Source organism: Macaca mulatta, chromosome 15, assembly GCF_049350105.2.
Source record: "Macaca mulatta isolate MMU2019108-1 chromosome 15, T2T-MMU8v2.0, whole genome shotgun sequence".
In the NCBI taxonomy this organism is placed as follows: domain Eukaryota; kingdom Metazoa; phylum Chordata; class Mammalia; order Primates; family Cercopithecidae; genus Macaca; species Macaca mulatta.
Genome location: NC_133420.1, coordinates 14732624 through 14751796, shown reverse-complemented (window position 1 = coordinate 14751796; position 19173 = coordinate 14732624). Strand labels below are relative to the sequence as shown.

The following is a 19173-nucleotide window of genomic DNA, read 5'->3' as shown; positions in this document are numbered from 1 at the left end:
GCCTGGTCCACCCCACCACAGTCTTTATGAGTTCCCGTTGCTCCCCATTCTCTCAATATTAGAAGCGGCCAGGTTTGTCAAATTGTTGACAGTCTCGGGACAGTAACAGTATCCCATTAGAACCTGCATTTCCCTAATTATTAATCAGGTGGAGCTTTTGTCATGTATTTAATCGCCTAATCATGTTTTCTTCTGTAAAATGCCCATTCATGGGCCAGGGGCAGTGGCTCCCGCCTGTAATCCCAGCCCCTTTGGGAGGCTAAGGTGGGAGGACCACTTGATCCCAAGTGTTTAAGATCCTATCTCTTAAAAAAAAATTAGTTGGGTGCAGTGGTGCATACCTGTATTCCCAGCTGCTTGGGAGGCTAAGGCAGGAGATGCACTTGAGCCCAGGAGTTGGAGGCTGCAGTGAGCTATGGTCACACCACCGCACTCCAGCCTGGATGACAGAGCGAAACCACCTCTAAAACACACCAAAAAAGCCCATTCATGTCTTTTTAATATTTTTCTCTTCAGGCCAGGCGCGGTGGCTCATGATTGTAATCCTAGCACTTTGGGAGGCCGAGGCAGGCAGATCACGAGGTCAGGAGATCAAGACCATCCTGGCTAACATGGTGAAACCCTCTCTCTACTTAAAATACCAAAAAAATATATATATATTAGCTGGGCGTGGTGGCCGGTGCCTGTAGTCCCAGCTACTCTGGAGGCTGAGGCAGGAGAATGGCGTGAACCTGGGAGGTGGAGCTTGCAGTGAGCAGAGATCACACCACTGCACTCCAGCCTGGGCGACAGAGCGAGACTCCGTCTTAAAAAAAAAAAAAAAAGAATTCTCTTCAGTTGTGTGTGTGTGTGTGTGTGTGTGTGTGTGTGCGCGTATTGCTACTTAAGCCCGTCTCAAATGTATTCAGCGGTTTCATTAACATATACCATGTACAATAAAGGCCACAGACTTCAGTGCACAGCCTAGAATTTGAGCATAACCGCTACCCGGATTGATACAGAACCTTTACATCACCCCAGAGTCCTTGTTCCCCTTCTCAGGCATGTCTCTCTTAGAGATGATCGCTATTAACAGTGCTTAGTTTTATCTGCTTTTGAACTTCATGTAAATCAAATCATAAAGTGTGTGTTCTTTTGTGTCTGGCTGTGAGATTCACCCCTATTGAGGCATTTATCAGGAGTTTTTTATTGTCATGTAATATTTTATAGCATGAATAAACCATGATTGATAAACACTTGTGCCATTTCCAGTTTGGGGCTAACATGAATTAAACTGCTATTAACATTCTTATTCATGTCCCTTTCTAGGCTTACACACTCGTTTTGTACATACTAGGAGATGAATTGCTGGGCCACAGGGCAGGCATGCTCAGTCTTGGCAGATAATTTCTTAACAGTTTTCCAAGTGGTTAAGCCAATTTCCACTCCCACCAGCACCATACGAGAGTTCCTGCTGCCCTACGTTCCCCCCAACACTTGGTATTGCCAATCCTTTTAAATTCTGGTGGTGGGTGTGCAGGCACATCTCATTGTGACTTTTAATTTGCAAAACTTGGATCACCAATGAGGTTAAGCGTTTTTCGTGTAGTTAATCGACCATTCATGTTTTCCTCTGTTAAATACCTGTTCATGTATGTTTCCATTTGTTTATTTGAATGCTTGTGACTTGGTAATATTTAGGAGTTGTGCACATATTCTGGGCACTAATACCGTTTGGGTAAATGCATCGCAAATCTTTCCTCCCAGTCTCTCTTTCTTCCCTGGGGCGGAGAGGGGAGACTCTGCACTTCGTCTCCAGTGTCCCATGTGTGCACCATTTTAACTGAAGATCTGGGCCACCGGGCTCAACACACACTTCCACGGCAGCTGTGGCTTCAGCCGTCTGTCTGGATTCCTACTTTCATATCCTTTTCGGCCAAGTATATTTCCTGCTAGCTCAGTTATAGTTACAAGTCCCCAGCCCTGTCACCATATTTCATTCAGAATTTTTCGGGATTTGTTTTAAGAGGCATAATCAGGATCTCTAATCTGCAGGTTGTCAGAACTGGAAGTCTCCAGTTACTTTTGAATGTTTTCTTTTCTTTTCTTTTCTTTTCTTTTCTTTTCTTTTCTTTTTTCTTTCCCCCTTCCCTTCCCTTCCCTCCCCCCCCTTCCTTCCTTCCTTCCTTCCTTCCTTCCTTCCTTCCTTCCTCTCTCTCTCTCTCTTTCTTTCTGTCTTTTCTTTCTTTTCTTTCTTTCTCTCTCCTTCCTTCCTTCCTTCTTTCTTTTCCTTTTCTTTTCCTTTTCTTTTCTTCTCTTCTCTTCTCTTCTTTCTTTCTGACAGTCTCGCTCTGTTGGCCAGGCTGGAGTGCAGTGGTGCAATCTCGGCTCACTGCAACCTCCACCTCCCAGGTTCAAGCAATTCTCTGCCTCAGCCTCCTGAGTAGCTGGAACTATAGGCACATGCCACAACATTTGGATGATTTTGGTATTTTTTGTAGAAACAGGGTTTTGCTATATTGGCCAGGCTGATCTCGAACTCCTGGCCTCAAGTGATCCATCTGCCTCAGCCTCCCAAAGTGCTGGAATTACAGGTGTGAGCCACTGTGCCCAGCCATGTTTGAATTTTCATGTTCTCACTATAAGCATCCTCCACAAAAGGCAATGATTCTCAAAGTTCAGGTCCACAGACACTTGATCAACGGTGGGATGTTTGCTACAAAAACAGATTTCCAGGCCCTGCCCTGAAGTGTTAAATCAGAATCTCTGGGGATAGAGCCCAGGAGTCTTATTTTTTGTTTAATTTATTTTAATTAATTTATTTATTTTGAGATGGAGTTGCCTAGGCTGGAGTGCAGTGGTGTGATCTCGGCTCACTGCAACCTCCACATCCCAGGATTAAGTGATTCTCCTGTCTCAGCCTTCTGAGTAGCTGGGATTACAGGCACCAGCCATCATGCCTGGCTAATTTTTTTTGTATTTTTGTAGAGATGGAGTTTCACCACGTTGGCCAGGCTGGTCTCGAACTCCTGACCTCAGGTGATCCGCCTGCCTCAGCCTCCCAAAGTGCTGGAATTACAGGCGTGAGCCACTGCGCCCAGCTGAGTCTTCTTTTTTTTTTTTTTTGAGACAGAGTCTCACACTGTCGCCTGGGCTGGAGTGCAATGGCATGATCTCGGCTCACTACAACCTCCGCCTCCTGGGTTCACGTGATTCTCCTGCCTCAGTCTCCTGAGTAGCTGGGATTACAGGTGCACACCACCACTCCTGGCTAATTTTTTGTATTTTTAGTGGAGATGGGGCTTCACTATGTTGGCCAGACTGGTCTTGAAATCTTGACCTTGTGATCTGCCCGCCTCGGCCACCCAAAGTGTTGGGATTACAGGTGTGAGCCACCACGCCTGGCCTGAGTCTTATTTTTTAAACAAGCATCCCAGATAATCTTACCCGCTGAGCCATCACCCTAGGGAAAGCTCGCAAAGAGCTGCTCAGAGACAAAATGACATGCTTTGAGTGGCTAGAATACCCATTTGCAAAAGAATGAAGCTGGACTCCATCCTCACACCATATAGAAAGGTTAACTCACAACGGACCACAGACCTACATGTAAGAGCTAGAACTATACAACTCTGAAGAAAACATAGGAGCAAATCTTCGTGACTCTGGGTTAGGCAAAGCCTTTGTAGACACCAAATGTACACGTGACAGAAAAAATAGATACGTTGGACTCAATCCAAATTAAAAACTTTTGTACTATGAACAGCATCATCAAGAAAGTGAAAAGACAACCCACAGAATGGGAGAAAATATTTGCAAATCATATATCTAATACAGGACTTGTCTTTAGAATATACAAAGAACTCGGCCAGGCGTGGTGGCTCATGCCTATAAATCCCAGCACTTTGGGAGGCCGAGGCAGGTGGATCACGAGGTCAGGAGATCGAGACCATCCTGGCCAACATGGTGAAACCCCCGTCTCTACTAAAATTAAAAAAAAAAAAAATTACCTGGACCTGGTGGCGGGCGCCTGTAGTACCAGCTACTCGGGAGGCTGAGGCAGGGGAATCGCTTGAACCTGGGAGGTGAAGGTTGCAGTGAGCAGAGATCGCGCCACTGCACTCCAGCCTGGTGACAGAGCCAGACTCTGTCTCAAAAAAAAAAAAAAAAAAAAAAAAAAAGAATATGTAAAGAACTCATCACTCAATAATAAAAAGACAAACCATCCCATTTTAAAGTGGGCAAAGGATCTGAATAGACATTTCTCAGAAGAAGACATACAAATGGCCAATAAGCATATGAAGAGTTACTCAATGTTCTTAGTCATCAGGGAAGTGAAAATCAATGAGATACCACTGCACACCCATAGGGTGGTTATAGAGACAGATGTGAACAAGTGTTGGCAACAATGTAGAGAAACTGGACGCTTCATGCACTGCTGGGGGAAATGTAAAGTCTTGCAGCTGTTTTAGAAACAGCCCAGTGGTTCCTCAGAAGGTTAAACAGAATTATCAAACAACCTAGCAATTCCATTCCTGGGCATATACTCGAGAAATTAAAACATCTGTCCACACAAAAACTTATATGCAAATGTTCACGGCAGCGTTATTCATAACCGTCCAAAAGTGGGCACAACTGAAACGCGTTCAGCTGATGAATGAATAAACAAAATGGGGCATATTCATATGATGGAATATTACTGTGCAATAAACAGGAACGAAGGACTGATCCATGCTACGACGCAATGAACTTTGAAAGCATCAGAAAGAAACCAGACACAAAAGGCCACATGTTGTGTAATTCCATGTATGATTGTATGTGAAATGTACAGAATAGGCAAATCCATAGAGACAGAAGGTAGAGGAGTGTTTGCCAGGAGACTGGGTGGGGAGAAGGAAATGGGGAGTGATGGCTAACGGGTATGGGGTTTCTTTGTGGGACAATGAATTGTTCTTAAATTAATGGGAATTGTACAATTCTGTAGACATACTAAAAACCATTAAATTGTACACTTTTATTTTTATTTATTTATTTATATTTACTTATTTATTTCGAGACGGAGTCTCATTCTGTCCCCCAGGCTGGAGGGCAGTGGTGCAACCTCGGCTCACTGCAACCTCCACCTCCTGGTTTCAAGCAATTCTCCTGCTTCAGCCTCCCAAGTGTCTGGGATTACAGGCGCCCACCACCACGCCTGGCTATTTTTTGTATTTTTAGTGGAGATGGGCTTTCACAATGTTGTCCAGGGTGGTCTCAAACTCCTGACCTCAGGTGATCTGCCCGCCTCAGCTTCCCAAAGTGCTAAGGCATGAGCCACCACGCTCGGCCTAAATTGTATACTTTTAATGGATGAATTTTATATGTGAATTATTTCTCAATAAAATTGTTTTATATATATTATCAATGAATACATATATATTTTTTAAAGTGGCTAGGAGGTTTGTTGCTATTCATTCTCCTCCATTACATACAATGATGGAATTTCCACCTGTCAGTCTGTTATGCTTTGTAGAGTGCATAAATATATCACTATAGATGAGATCCTGATGCTTGCCCAGCTTCAGGTACAACCTCCCCATGAATCTAAGGCAGCGGGCTCAGTGAATAGACATCTCCGACCTGGGCCCGTAGAGAGGTCCACATTTTTTGTTCTTCCTCTCCATCTGGATATCAGGGGAGTATCTTGCTGTTTCTGAGAGTAACCAACTGGTGCCCCAGTGGTCATAACTAAATTAGATGTCAGTGTCCTCATTCTGGCTGCGGGGTCCAAGATCAATTGGAAAAGATTCACAAAGGAAATATGAGCTTGATAGGAAAAACTGGAGTGTACTGTGTGGACATTACTCAAATACAGAAGTGACGGCTGTGAAACTTGACCTCAGCCCTCTCATGCCAGGGAAGGAATGCCCAGGCTGGTCAGTCTGTAGCTTGTTTGATGCTCCTGGGCTGTTGATAAAAAATACAAATAAAAAATAGGCCGGGCGCGGTGGCTCACACCTGTAATCCCAGCACTTTGGGAGTCCGAGGCGGGCGGATCATCTGAGGTCAGGAGTTCAAGACCAGCCTGGCCAACATGGCAAAACCCCATCTCTTCTAAAAACACAAAAATTAGCTGGGCGTGTGCCTGTAATCCCAGCTATTCAGGAGGCTGAGGCAGGAGAATTGCTTGAATCCGGGAGGCAGAGGTTGCAGTGAGCTGAGATGGTGCCACTGCCCTCTAGCCTGGGCAACAGAGCGAAACTCTGTCTCAAATCATCATCATCATCGTCAGGCAATTGTTTTGCTAAAGGGCAAACTTCGTTATTAGGTCCTAGAGCCTGGGCCCTGGCCGTTTTGCCCTTCTTGGAATCTGGAGCTGACCCTGGGAACCCCTGTGTGTGGAGACAAGTATAAAATTGGTCCAGTGCACAGTGCAGGGCTTTGTCTGTCTTATCACCTGCTATAGGCCCAGAAGAAACGGGTGCGTCGGGCAGAGTAGTGCTTGTTTAGTATTTGTGGAATGCATGAACCTAAGAACTGAAAAATTCATTAACTCAACTTTTTTTTCTACTTTACTTGATAGAGACGGCTTTAATAATGACCTTGGTCTCCTCCGGTTAGAAGTGGACAAGGGACCCTTTATTATTATTTTTATTTATTTATTTTTCTTTTTGGAGATGGAGTCTCGCTCTGTCCCCCAGGCTGGAGTGTCGTGGCACAAATCTCGGCTCACTGCAATCTCTGCCTTCCAGGTGCAAGCGATTCTCCTGCCTCAGCCTCCTGAGTAGCTGGAATTACAGGCGCCCACCACCATGCCCAGCTAATTTGTTGTAGTTTTAGTAGAGACGGGGGTCTCACTATGTTGGCCAGGCTAGTCTCCAACTCTTGACCTCAAGTGATCTGCCCACCTTAGCCTCCTAAAGGGCTGGGATCACAGGCGTGAGCCACCACGCCCAGACAAGGGACCCTTTTTAAATGCTCAAGGCTCTGGCCACAGAATCCTCAGTCTCCCCACCTGTAGAATGGATATCACAGAAGGGACAAGTCCAGGGGAGGAAGAAGCCTTGGCCCTGGAGGCAGGAGACCTTGATTCCTTCTGTGGAAGGAGTGAATCGGCAGGATCTTATTGGTTGCCTTTCAACAACCTCAGTATTTTTTTTTTTTCCCCAACCAAGTCCTCTTCGTTGAGATATTCACTCGTCCCGCACATGGCTAAGGCTCCAGGGCAGACTGAGCGTTTCCTAGTCAGTGTAAGATGATGAGCACAGGACACCACCTGGCGATGGCTGTGGGCCCACACCTGGGCTTGGGACTGAGCCAGAATTGAAACACTAACAGTATATGGAGAGTGGTCCCCATATACCCCTCGCTTCCCTTCCCTCCCTCTTTTTTGGTGAGAACGATGACTTTCCTGAAAGTTCTCATTGGCCAGAACTTTGTTCCATGGTCACCCTAGTTGCAGGGAAAAATCAGGAGTTTTAGGTGGTTACCTTAGTAGCCTGAACAAAGTGTGGGTTCGATGGCATGGAGGAAGGGAACCCCCAAAGGAAGGCATCCATCAGTGTCTGCCTCACCAGTAAGAACATTTAGGGACTGGGTGTGGTGGCTCATGCCTGTAATCCCAGCACTTTGGGAGGCTGAGGCAGGAGGATCACTTGGGCCCAGGAGTTCAAGACCAGTCTGGGCAATGTAGAGAGAACCCCATCTCTACTAAAAATAAAATGACCTGGACATGGTGCTCTGCATGCCTGTGGTTCCAGCTACTTGGGAGGCTGAGGTGGGAGGATCACTTGAGCCTGGCAGGTCAAGGCTGCAGTGAGCTATGATTGTGTCACTGCACTCCAGTCTGGGACTGGACCATGTCTCAAGAAAAAAGAAAAAAAAAAAAAAAAAAAAGAACCCTTAGGTTCTGTCTCTTCTTCCTCTATCATTCTATTATGAAGTGTTGCAGTAAACATCCTTAAACGTGTCTCCCTGTGCACGTGTGAGTTCAAGGGTAGAAGCTGAGAAGTGACATTGTCCCATGTTGAATGGGTGGGGTACATTATGTGCGTTTCACATTTTAGTAGATGCCGTCACGGTGCCCTACAAGGTGACTGAACCAACTCATATTTCCCCTGCAGTGGGAGAGAATCTGTCTCCCCAGTTTCACCAGTCAGTTCTCTCTCTCTAGGGCTGGACAGTGCGGCTACCTTGTTCACAAAAGGTGGGTGATTCAGTGAGAGGCAGGACAGCACAGTGGGGTCACATGCCCTAGGTCGGCCGCCGGCTGCCTGTGTGAGCTGAGGAAGCCATTGCCCTCTCTGAGCCAGTTTTCCCATCTGGATGATGGAGATCATAAGTTTTCTCCTGGCCGGGCGCGGTGGCTCAAGCCTGTAATCCCAGCACTTTGGGAGGCCGAGGCGGGTGGATCACGAGGTCAGGAGATCGAGACTATCCTGGCTAACATGGTGAAACCCCGTCTCTACTAAAAATACAAAAAAAACTAGCCGGGCGTGGTGGCGGGCGCCTGTAGTCTCAGCTACTTGGGAAGCTGAGGCGGGAGAATGGGGAGGCGGAGCTTGCAGTGAGCCGAGATCACGCCACTGCACTCCAGCCTGGGAGACACAGCGAGACTCCGTCTCAAAAAAAAAAAAAAAAAAAGTTTTCTCCTTTGCCAGCCTCTTGTGTGGGTGAAATGAGCCTGTGTGTGCCCAGGCCTCACCATAGGGGCTGGCCCAGGACTGGTGCACAGCACATGGACTCCCGCCTATTTGCTGTCTGCGGGTCCCTCAGATGCCTTCTTTTCCAGATCAGGCCAAGGAGGGGTGAGGACTAGGCTGATTTTTAAAATCTTGCCCAAATTCCTTTCTAGGGGGTCTGGGAAGTCATGCCCTACAAACCATAAATTCTCATCAGATGGGTTTTATTTAGCTCTGTATATCGTGACTTACTTTCCAATCTGACTCTGGCGTAACAAGGGAAAATGTCAACATGTTTCACTCCAAAATCTATTTCCTTGCCGTACCTTGGAATCGCCCTGCCAAGTCTCTTGTGGGAAAAATCCACATTCTATAGAGAGTCCCCTTCCCCTTTGTTTTCCTTCCTTCCTTTCCAGATTCAGGAGATAATCAGCTAAGAGCCAGGCACCCTTTTAAGTCCAATAAGAAACATTTTACAACCTGCTCTCTCCGAAGTCTGCTGTCTGAGAGCTTCCTCTGCGCAATAAAGCTTGATCTCCGCAATCCTTTATCTTAACCTCAACATTTCCTTTTTATTAATCCCAGGTCTTCAGATAAACTCAACCAATTGTCAACCAGAAAATGTTTAAATTTACCTATAGCCTGGAAGCTCCACACCATGCACAGCCCCCCCTCCCCACCCCCCAGCCCGCTTTGAGTTGTCCTGCCTTTCTGAACAAAACCAGTGTATTTCTTAAATGTATTTGATTGATGTCTCATGCCTCCCAAAAGCATATAAAACCAAGCTGTACCCTGACCTCCTGGAGCACATGTTCTCAGGACCTCCTGAGGGCTGTGTCACGGCCCACAGTCACTTATATTTGGCTCAGAACAAATCTCTTGGCCGGGCGCAGTGGCTCACACCTGTAACCCCAGCACTTTGGGAGGCCAAGGCGGGCGGATCATGAGGTCTGGAGATTGAGACCATCCTGGCCAACATAGTGAAACCCCGTCTGTACTAAAAATACAAAAATTAGCTGGGTGTGGTGGCGAGTGCCTGTAGTCCCAGCTACTCGGGAGGCTGAGGCAGGAGAATTGCTTGAACCTGGGAGGTTTCAGTGAACCGAGATCGCACCACTGCACTCCAGCCTGAGCGACAGAGCGAGACTCCATCTTAAAAAAAAAAAAAAAAAAATCTTAAAATATTTTATGAAGTTTGACTCTTTTCGTCAACAGGGAGTAGCCCAGTTCCTCCCCTTTTAACTTCTGTCAAGCACGGTGATTAACATGGCAATCAAACCAGAGCTTTCACCACGGGATCACTGCCTGGAAGAAGCAAGACTAAATGGAAGTAAGCACATGGATTAAAACTGAAAATGGGCCAGGCATGGCGCCTCATGCCTATAATTCCAGCACTTTGGGAGGCTGAGGCAAGAGGTTCACTCGAGTTCAGGAGTTAGAGACCAGCCTGGGCAACATGGCAAAACCCCGTTTCTTCAAAAAATACAAAAATTAGCCAGGCGTGGTGGTGCATGCCTGTAGTCCCAGCTACTTGGGAGGCTAAGGTGGGAGGATGGATTGAACCCGGGAGGTCGAGGCAGCAGTGAGCCGAGATCATACCACTGTACTCTAGCCTAAGTGACAGAGCAAGACCCTGTCTCAAAGAAAAAAAACAAAAACTGAAAACGGAGCTCTTCTATACATATGTAATTTTTTAGGTGTTTATTTTATTTTATTTTTTTTGAGACAGAGTCTTGCTGTGTCGACCAGGCTGGAGTGCAGTGGTGCGATCTCAGCTCACTGCAACCTCCGCCTCCTGGGTTCAAGCAATTCTCCTGCCTTAGCCTCCTGAGTAGCTGGGACTACAGGCATGAGCCACCACGCCCAGCTAATTTTTGTATTTTTAGTGGAGACGGTGTTTCACCATATTAGCCAGGCTGGTCTCGAACTCCTGACCTTGTGATTTACCCGCCTCGGCCTCCCAAAGTGCTGGGATTATAGGCATGAGCCACCGCGCCTGGCCAAGGTGGGTGTTTTAAAAGCTGCATTTGTTGAGTGCTTCTGGAGCCGGGCACTGTGCTGAGATCTTTATCGGCATCACCACTCCTTATCCCACAGCAAGCCTGTGAGGCGGCTACGGTTTCTAGCCTCAAGTTGGTTGTGAGAAGAGAGGCTCTGTGGGTTGGGACTCCAAGGACACACCACGCGCTGGTGCTGGAGCCACTACTTGTCCCAGGTCCGACTTCAGAGACCCGGCCTGCACTCCACTTTACCACCACTGTGGGCTTCACCTGTCCTGTGTCCCCAGACCCCTACATGAGGCCAACTTCCAGCCGCCTCACCTTCAGGACGCATGAGACTGTACCCAGCACGCTTTATTGGCTTTTTAGGGGAGCTTTGGAGAGGTTGGAGGGCTGGGGGCAGGGGATTAACTCTTTCTCTGGGGCGGCGCTCCTGGCTCTGAACCCATCAGGGGATTTTCTTGGGCAGGGGATTAATGATGCCGCTCTCGATGTATTCAAAGACGGTGTATGGGTCCTGGTCTCCGTTGACGGTGATGGCCGACCCATAGAGCTGCTCCAAGTCGGCCGAGTTCCTGTAGAACAGGTCCATTTTCAGCTTGACCTGCTCTTCAGCATCCTTCGGGTTCTGCAGGAGGCGAGCCTGGATCTCCATGGTGGGAGGTGGCTTGTACATGAGGTGGTACCTGCAAGGGAGGAAGGAAAGCAGGTGACCCACGGCCTGGCCCGGAAGCAGGGGAGAAGGGGACCCTCTACTCTATTGTGGACCAATTTGGGGTGTCCTGGCTACCACCACCATCACCAAACATTTGCTGCTGTGGACCGCTGTGTGCACACATTTGACTGATGGGCCCTGGAGCTACAGAGATACCCATGATGTGCTCCCCGCTCAAGGGAGAGGGAGAGAGATCAGTGATAGAAGGACAGAATACAATCATACATGGGCAAATTCTTTCCTTCCTCCCTCCCTCTCTCCCTCCTTCCCTCCTTCCTTCCTCTTTCCCTCCTCCCTACTCTCCTTTTCTTCCCTCCCTCCCTTCCTCCCTTTCTCTTCTTCCTTTTCCTTTTCTTTTTTGAGACAGGGTCTCACTCTCTCGCCCAGGCTGGAGTGCAGTGGCATGATCTTGGCTCACCACAACCTCCGCCTCCCAGGCCTGCACCACTACTGTCCAGCTAATTTTTGTATTTTTAGTAGAGAAGGGGTTTCACCATGTTGGCCGAGCTGGTCTCGAACTCCCGACCTCAGGTGATCCACCCGCCTTGGCCTCCCAAAGTACTGGCATTACAGGCATGAGCCACCGTGCCTGGCCTCTTCTTCCTTTTTCCTCCCTTCTATTCAATGTTTATCTGCACTGAGTCCAGTGTTAAATCTGCCGCTGACAGTGCTATGGTAAGCAGGACAGGTCTGTGCCTACCGAGCTCACAGTTAGCTGAGGGAGTGGGACATTACAGCACCTGTGGAGATGGAAGGAAGTGCCACAGCCGTTCACTGGTGGGAGAGACTCCAGGGACAAGGTGACATGAAGGCCACAGTACTTGAGATGGGAAAGCTGCAAACTCCCATGACAAATCAGGTCTACGTTTTAGAAAAATCCCTGCACTTCCTTCCTGCCCCGCCCCACCCCACTCCTGCGTCCCTACCAAGAAATGGGACCCTGATTGTCAGGAGAGATGGCAACACCTGCCTCTGAGTGACTGTGGGGTTTTCCATTGCATTTCAACATGAGTGCAGTGCTTGTACTTGGTCAGACTGCAGAATCAAACTCGGAATTTACCTCCTGTAACTATGGGAAGCCTCAAAGGAAACTTGTGCCCGTGGGGATGGGTTTGTACAGCAACCACCGCCGGGATGCATCGTGGTTGGAGGAAAGGCCAGTGAGGAAACGCACAGGTGACGCCCATCCCAGGCTGCTGTTTCACATGCCGAGATTAAGCTGTTGACCCCAGGATAGAGTGGGTGAACATTTCACCATTGTGTTGCTTTATTTATTTTTTTTTTTTTGAGGCGGAGTCTAGCTCTGTCGCCCAGGCTGGAGTGCAGTGGCGCGATCTCGGCTCACTGCAAGCTCCGCCTCCCGGGTTCCCGCCATTCTCCTGCCTCAGCCTCCCGAGTAGCTGGGACTACAGGCGCTGCCACCACGCCCGGCTAATTTTTTTGTATTTTTAGTGGAGACGGGGTTTCACCGTGTTAGCCAGGATGGTCTCGATCTCCTGACCTCGTGATCCGCCCATCTTGGCCTCCCAAAGTGCTGGGATTACAGGCTTGAGCCACCGCGCCCGGCCCATTGTGTTGCTTTAGATACACATTTTCTGGTTATTCTTCCAGGCAAAGAGGGTCAACAGATATTGCACAGAACAACCAGTTGGATAAAGTCCATTTTGATAATCGTCCTTCAGTGGTCACCAGTGTTATCCCTGCAATGGTTCCACCATGGCACTGGTCAGGCAGTTGGGTCTGGCCCCTGGCAGCCCCCAGATTGCCAATCGCCAGGAACACAGCACAAACCTCTCCCCAGTGACTGGATCAATTCTTCTCAGAGTCAGCCGCTCCATGATGGAATCAAATGGCACATTCAGGAAAAATACCCTATAAGGAAATAAACCACATTAATAATGTTTTTTATTTCCTGTATTTTATGATGCTTTGACATCCCGGGTCTTGCGAATCCTGGAGAGACTGCTTCTCCCAGGGCTGGCTAACTCCTAGAGCCAGCAAGGATTGTGCCTGCAAAACTGCCTTTCATGTGCAACCCAACCACTCCAGAGCCTGTGTCCCCAACCGCTTCCTTCATCTGACTCTCATACCCCAAACCAATATTTTTCCTGCCCTAAATCACCACAGGGCTGGGTGCCAAGCATCCCTATAGACCAGAGCCTGCCAAAATTATTCCAACTGCCCAATCCTACGCTCGCTGTGACTTGTCTGCCTTCTGGGACACGCTATCCCCTCACTCCTGCTCCCTCCTGACCGACTGTGGTGCCTCCCCAGGTGGTCCTGCATGGCGTGGCGTGCCCCCCTTTTCTTGGGAGCTGTGAGTAATAAACTCTTCTTTCAGTGACATTGGCTTCTCTGTATCATCACCTGGTTACCTCTATACATTCGATTTGGGGTGCAATTAAGACAAGAACAAGCAGATGGTCATGGGGAGCAAACCCCAGGCTGGACTCTCGTCACCCCAGACGAGCGTGGGCATCATTTCCCACATGTGGGTGGAGCCACTGGAGCCACTGCTCAGGGCTCTGGGATACCACACTTGGAGGTCACCAGGGGCAGATGCGGGACAGGAGGGCTCCCTGTAAGGATACTCTCAGCTCCCCTGGTTCAGGGACAGCTCTCAGCCCTCATCGCTCCTGGGGGTGGGACTCCCAGGGATGGGGATCATTGTTTGGGTGAGCTTTGGGGGAACATCTTGTTCTCCAGAGCCACACAGTCTAGTCACAGAGAGGCTAGACTCTCACCTCCACTATGGACTTGCTGTGTGAGCTTGGACTACTGACCCAGCCTCTGTCAGACTCAGTTACCCCAACTCTAAAATGGGGCTAATTATAGTTCCCTAGTGTTGAAGATTTAACGCGATAAAGTGTGTGACAAGCTAAGTGCGAGGTCTGCACAGACTCGGTGCCCCAGCGTGGCAGCTGTTATAATTTAATCACCGTTCCTGGATACCCTTCCTGGGAGTTCAGGCTCCCTGACTGCCCCTGCCCTCCTTGGAGAGGTGGGCTTGGTTGTTCTCAGCTTTCTCTCTTTCTCTTTCTCCTTTTTTTTTTTTTTTTTTTTTGAGACGGAGTCTCGCTCTGTCGCCCAGGCTGGAGTGCAGTGGCGCGATCTCAGCTCACTGCAAGCTCCGCCTCCCGGGTTCACGCCATTCTCCTGCCTCAGCCTCCCGAGTAGCTGGGACCACAGGCGCTGCCACCACGCCCGGCTAATTTTTTGTATTTTTAGTAGAGACGGGGTTTCACCGTGTTAGCCAGGATGGTCTCGATCTCCTGACCTCGTGATCCGCCCACCTCGGCCTCCCAAAGTGCTGGGATTACAGGCGTGAGCCACCGCGCCTGGCCTCTCTCTTTCTCTTTCTCAAAGGAGCCCCTGGACCCAAAGGAGCAGGACACTCCTGCCGATAAGCCCAAATCAGAACCCAGCAGAAGAGATGATGCTCACTCCTCCTGATTCTCAGACTGGGAGCACCAGGAAATTCATCTCTCAAACGCCTAGTTCCAATGGTTTAATCCTCACCCCCCTTTTTAGGGCAATGGAACACTTACTTTATATAAAACCTTTTTTTTTTTTTCTTTTAGAGGCAGGGTCTCACGTTGTTGTTCAGGCTGGAGTGCAGTGGTACAATCACGGCCCACTGCAGCCTTGACCTCCCAGGCTCCATCGATCTGCCCATCTCAGCATCCTGAGTAGCTGGGACTACAGGTGTGCACCACCCGACCCAGATAATTTTTTATCTTTTTTTCAGAGATGGGGTCTCACTATCTTGCCCAGCTGGTCTCGAACTCCTGGGCTCAAGAAACCTGCCCCCTTCAGCCTCTCAAAGTGCTGGGATTACAGGCGTGAGCCACCATATCTGGCCTATATAAGACCTTAGGAGAGTGGTTCTCCACCAGGGGTGATTTTTGTCCCCCAGAAACCACCTGGCAAAATATCTGGAGCCATGTTTTGTTTTCCCAGCTGGACGGTGATGCTGGAAAGCACCTTCTAATGTATAGGACAGCACCCACCTCAAAGAATGATCTGGCCCCAAATGCCAAGTGCATGGTTGAGGAGCCGTGTTCACACAGTGTGTGAACAAACACAATGACAAGAGATGTGGCTGCTCTGGCTGGGAGAGGTGCGGCTGGGGAAGAGCCAAGACCCCGAAGCTCCCACCCACAGAGCTAAGCCAGGTCTTCTAGCGCTGAACCATCTTGGTTCATTTTTTAAAAATAACTTTTAGAACATTCCATTGCTCACTTACTATTTGCTCGTTTGCCCTTTAATTCATTTATACATATGTTTATCAAGTGCTGGCTGTGTGTCGGACACAGTAGGAAGCTCCAGTGTTTACCAGCTCACCATATGGAATTTAGGCACTACATTTAAGAATCTCCTCCTTGACGACATTGACGGGGTCCTATGACTGGCATGTGCAGTGTCCACTGGGGCCAAAGTTGGTGACAACATCAGCGACAACAAGAAAACAACAGTGACAACAAACACTCCGTGTGCACCTAAAGCCTTGTATTCATTTCACTTTCAAGAAGGTAAACTCAGGCCAGAAGCACCTCTACGTGCGGAGAAAACACACACAAATGAGACCTCCCTGCTTCCCTCCTAGCATAATCAAAAGATTAAATCAAAAGATGAATCGAAAGATTAAAATCCCAAATGTGGAAATCCCGAAAGCCAAATTCTGAGCGATTCGTGCGTTTTCAGCAGTGCCCAGGCTAGCTGTATCATGTTAGGCGGGATTATTACCTTGTTATTGTCTTGGAAACTAAATATGGTTTCGGGAGGTACCTATGGGTGCCAAGTCAACAATACGGTGGGAGACTTTTCAGTTATTTTCAGACTGCCTCCTCCAAGTCAGTGAACAAAAGCAGCCAGTCACTGACATCCTTGGAATTCTCCAGATGTGTTGAGCGGGCTGCCAAGAGGCCACGCTTTGGTAGGTCCAATGGGACACTGGTTCCCATGAGGCCCAGACCTACCTTTGGGGCACAGGTGTCACCTGCTTTGTCCAGAGCAATAAAGCACGTGCTCAAGAAATGCTTGTGAAGGAATGAAGAAATGAACCAACGGTACCCAGGCCTAGCATTCTTTTTAAAGTCTCTGCCCACTGCCTGTTTTTTTATTTTTTTTTCATCCCTGCTTCCCCCCCCCCCCCGCAAAAAAAAAAAAAAACTCATCTAACTGGTAGAACTGAGAGTGATCTAAAATCCTAGGGTTGGGCGGGATCTTAGACCTGTAATTCCCAGGGATCAGTTGCATCAGAATCCCATCAGGAGCCTTTGACAGTGGATGACTATGCCCCTCGCCCAGAACTGCTGAGTCAGTGGCATTGGAGGGAGCCCAGTGTGGCCCTGGTGACTGGAATCCACTGCCTTAGAAAACACCCAGGCCAGGGATTCTGAGCCAGGCACCCCACGGGTCCTGTGAGCCCCGGAAATTCGATACAAACTGCTGACCACATGGAGAATGTGTGCCCTCCTGGGTGCTGGGTGGGCTCGTCAGATTCTCAAAGGGCTGCTGGTCCTTAAACGTCATTATGAATCTGAGTCAAAACCTCATGTTCTACAGGGAGATGAGGGACCTGGCCTCGGCAAAGCCAGGGCTGGCCCCGATCCCGCACGCTGTCCTCACGCTCACTGTTCTCCTTGGTTTGTAGACACCTTTTCATTCTCCTGATTCCCTCTGGGGCGCCACCCTGATCCCCTTGCATCCCTGTGGCTTGGCTGGAACTACCAGGTATGGATCATAATCCTGAAAGACCAATCCCCAATGTCCCAATCCCAAACGCTGAAATCCTGAAAGGTTCAAAATCCCTAAAGTCTACATTCTAATGTCTAAAATCCTGAAGATCACAATTTCAAAAGACTAAAATCCCAAATGTGGAAATCCTGAAAGCTGAATTCTGAGTGATTTGTGTCTTTTCAGTGGTGCCCAGGCTAGTTGCACCATCTTGGAAACTAAATATGGTTTCAGGAGGTGCCTATGGGTGCCAAGTTGACAATCGGTGGACTTGTGGACTTAATTTTATGTGTCATCTTGACTGGATGAAGGAGCACCTAGCAAGGTGGTAAAGGATTCTTTGGGGCATGTTTGTGCAGGTTTCTCCAGAGGAGAGGGCGGTGAGTCTGAGAGGGTGGGTGCGGAAGCCCTACCCTGCCCTCAGTGTTGGTGGGCCCTGCGTAATCAGCCAGGGTTCCGGAGACAACCACTACAGAAGGCAAACTGGTCTCTCTCGGAGGGCTGGACAGGCTGTGCTTCTGCTGCCTTGGACATCAGAAATTTGATTTCATGGAAGTGCTTATCACAAGGCTGACTGTGTGTGAGCACTGCATATGGACATGGAAAGTTTAAAACTTCCTCAGTGAATGACCAGATGTCCTATTTATGCATCTGCATTTGAGAAGGATAAAGTTTCTTGAGAGCTCAGCTCTCTGGATGACTATATATGTGGTGGTGACCCATCTGGGTTTTTGGTCAATCTTGTCAAAAGACTGAGGTTGTGCTGAGGTGGGAGGATCCCTTGAGCCCAGGAGTTTAAGGCCAGCCTAGGCAATATTACGAGACCCCGTATCTGAAAAACAAAACAAAAAACAAAGGTAGGTTGTCTGTCATGGTATTTCAGATGACCACAGTTGCAAAGCTGGGTTCCCACAATTACCAACCATAGTAATATGCATCTATACATTTCATTTTTAACCTATTTCTTTATGAAGATGATTCATCTACTCAAAACTGTAATACCCGTGTGACTGCTATTAGTGTACCTGGAGTGTTTATGCTTGTTAAACAAGCTTGTTTATGCTTGTGAAACACCTGAGTGTTTATGCTTGTGTTTATGCTTGTGGAATACGTTATTATGGCCAATTTTATTGTGTAAAGTGGCCTACAAAGTGCTCTGTGGTGTTTTTAATATCTCAGATAAATCCCCTTTTCAAAATGTAAATAAACATTTTTTAAATAATTAAAAAATGTTTTTCCCAGAATTATATTTTTGGGATTTCGATCTTTCAGCATTGTGATTTTCAGAATTTTAGACTTTAGGGATTTTTGACTTTTCAGGATTTTAACATCTGGGATTATGGCATTCAGGATTATGTCTTTCAGGATTATGATCGGTTCCTGAACTAGTTTGCCCCAGGGCTGCAGGGCTGGGCCTGAGGGAGGCCCAGAGGTCACCGATCTGAGTGCTGGCTCCTCCTGGCCACAGGAATTTGTTTAGAATGCAAGGCTGATCCAAGCCAGGTCTATGAGAGGCCACCCCAGGGCTTGCTGGAGAGAAGTGAGCTTCATTTCTGCTGAGGCTGCAAAGGCAATGAAGTGGAAGCCCGGGGTTGCCTGGGGCCCGCATCCATAGAAAGCCTGAGAATGAAGTTCATGCCATGACAGCAGAAAGATGGCGAGCCATTTTTGGGGCCCTGGATCAAGCTGTGCCTGTAGCCAACTTCAGCACGTCACTGACATGAATATATATCTATCTCTTCTCTTGCCTAAGCTGGGTTTCCTGCAATTGTTACCCAAAGGACACATCATATGTTCAGTTTTTCCAGTGCCACTTGCTTCTAGAAAATGTGTGAACTTAAAACAACTGTGAGTCCCTGAGCACAATCGCTTTCTCCTTTGAGGTCAGCTTCTCCCGTGGCCTTGCTTCTCCCTCTCTCACTTTGCCCATGCTGTTCGCTAAGCTTTGCTTCTGCCCAGTCGCCAGGAAGCCCCTCACTGGTGCCTGATGAAAACTGAAGCTGCCCGACTGGGCGCAGTGGCTCATGCCTGTAATCCCAGCACTTTGGGAGGCCGAGGCTGGTGGATCATCTGAGGTCAGGAG

General features: G+C 48.3%; 2 protein-coding genes across 11 annotated transcripts in view; one reads left to right on the top strand and one right to left on the bottom strand.

Annotated features, from left to right (window-relative positions):
* SPACA9 (sperm acrosome associated 9) overlaps positions 1-19173 on the top strand; it is a 468643-nt gene that overhangs the window by 287182 nt on the left and 162288 nt on the right. The window lies entirely within an intron of this gene.
* Positions 10973-19173, bottom strand: part of AK8 (adenylate kinase 8) — a 158420-nt gene continuing 150219 nt past the window's right edge. For all 9 annotated transcript variants that reach the window (XM_077967378.1, XM_077967374.1, XM_077967376.1 and 6 more), the window contains 2 exons: positions 13143-13223; positions 10973-11322 (listed from right to left, as the gene is read on the bottom strand). In XM_077967378.1, the coding sequence (XP_077823504.1) occupies positions 11085-11322; positions 13143-13223 (319 nt within the window). In that variant the 3' untranslated portion in view covers positions 10973-11084. The remainder of the gene's footprint in view (positions 11323-13142; positions 13224-19173) is intronic.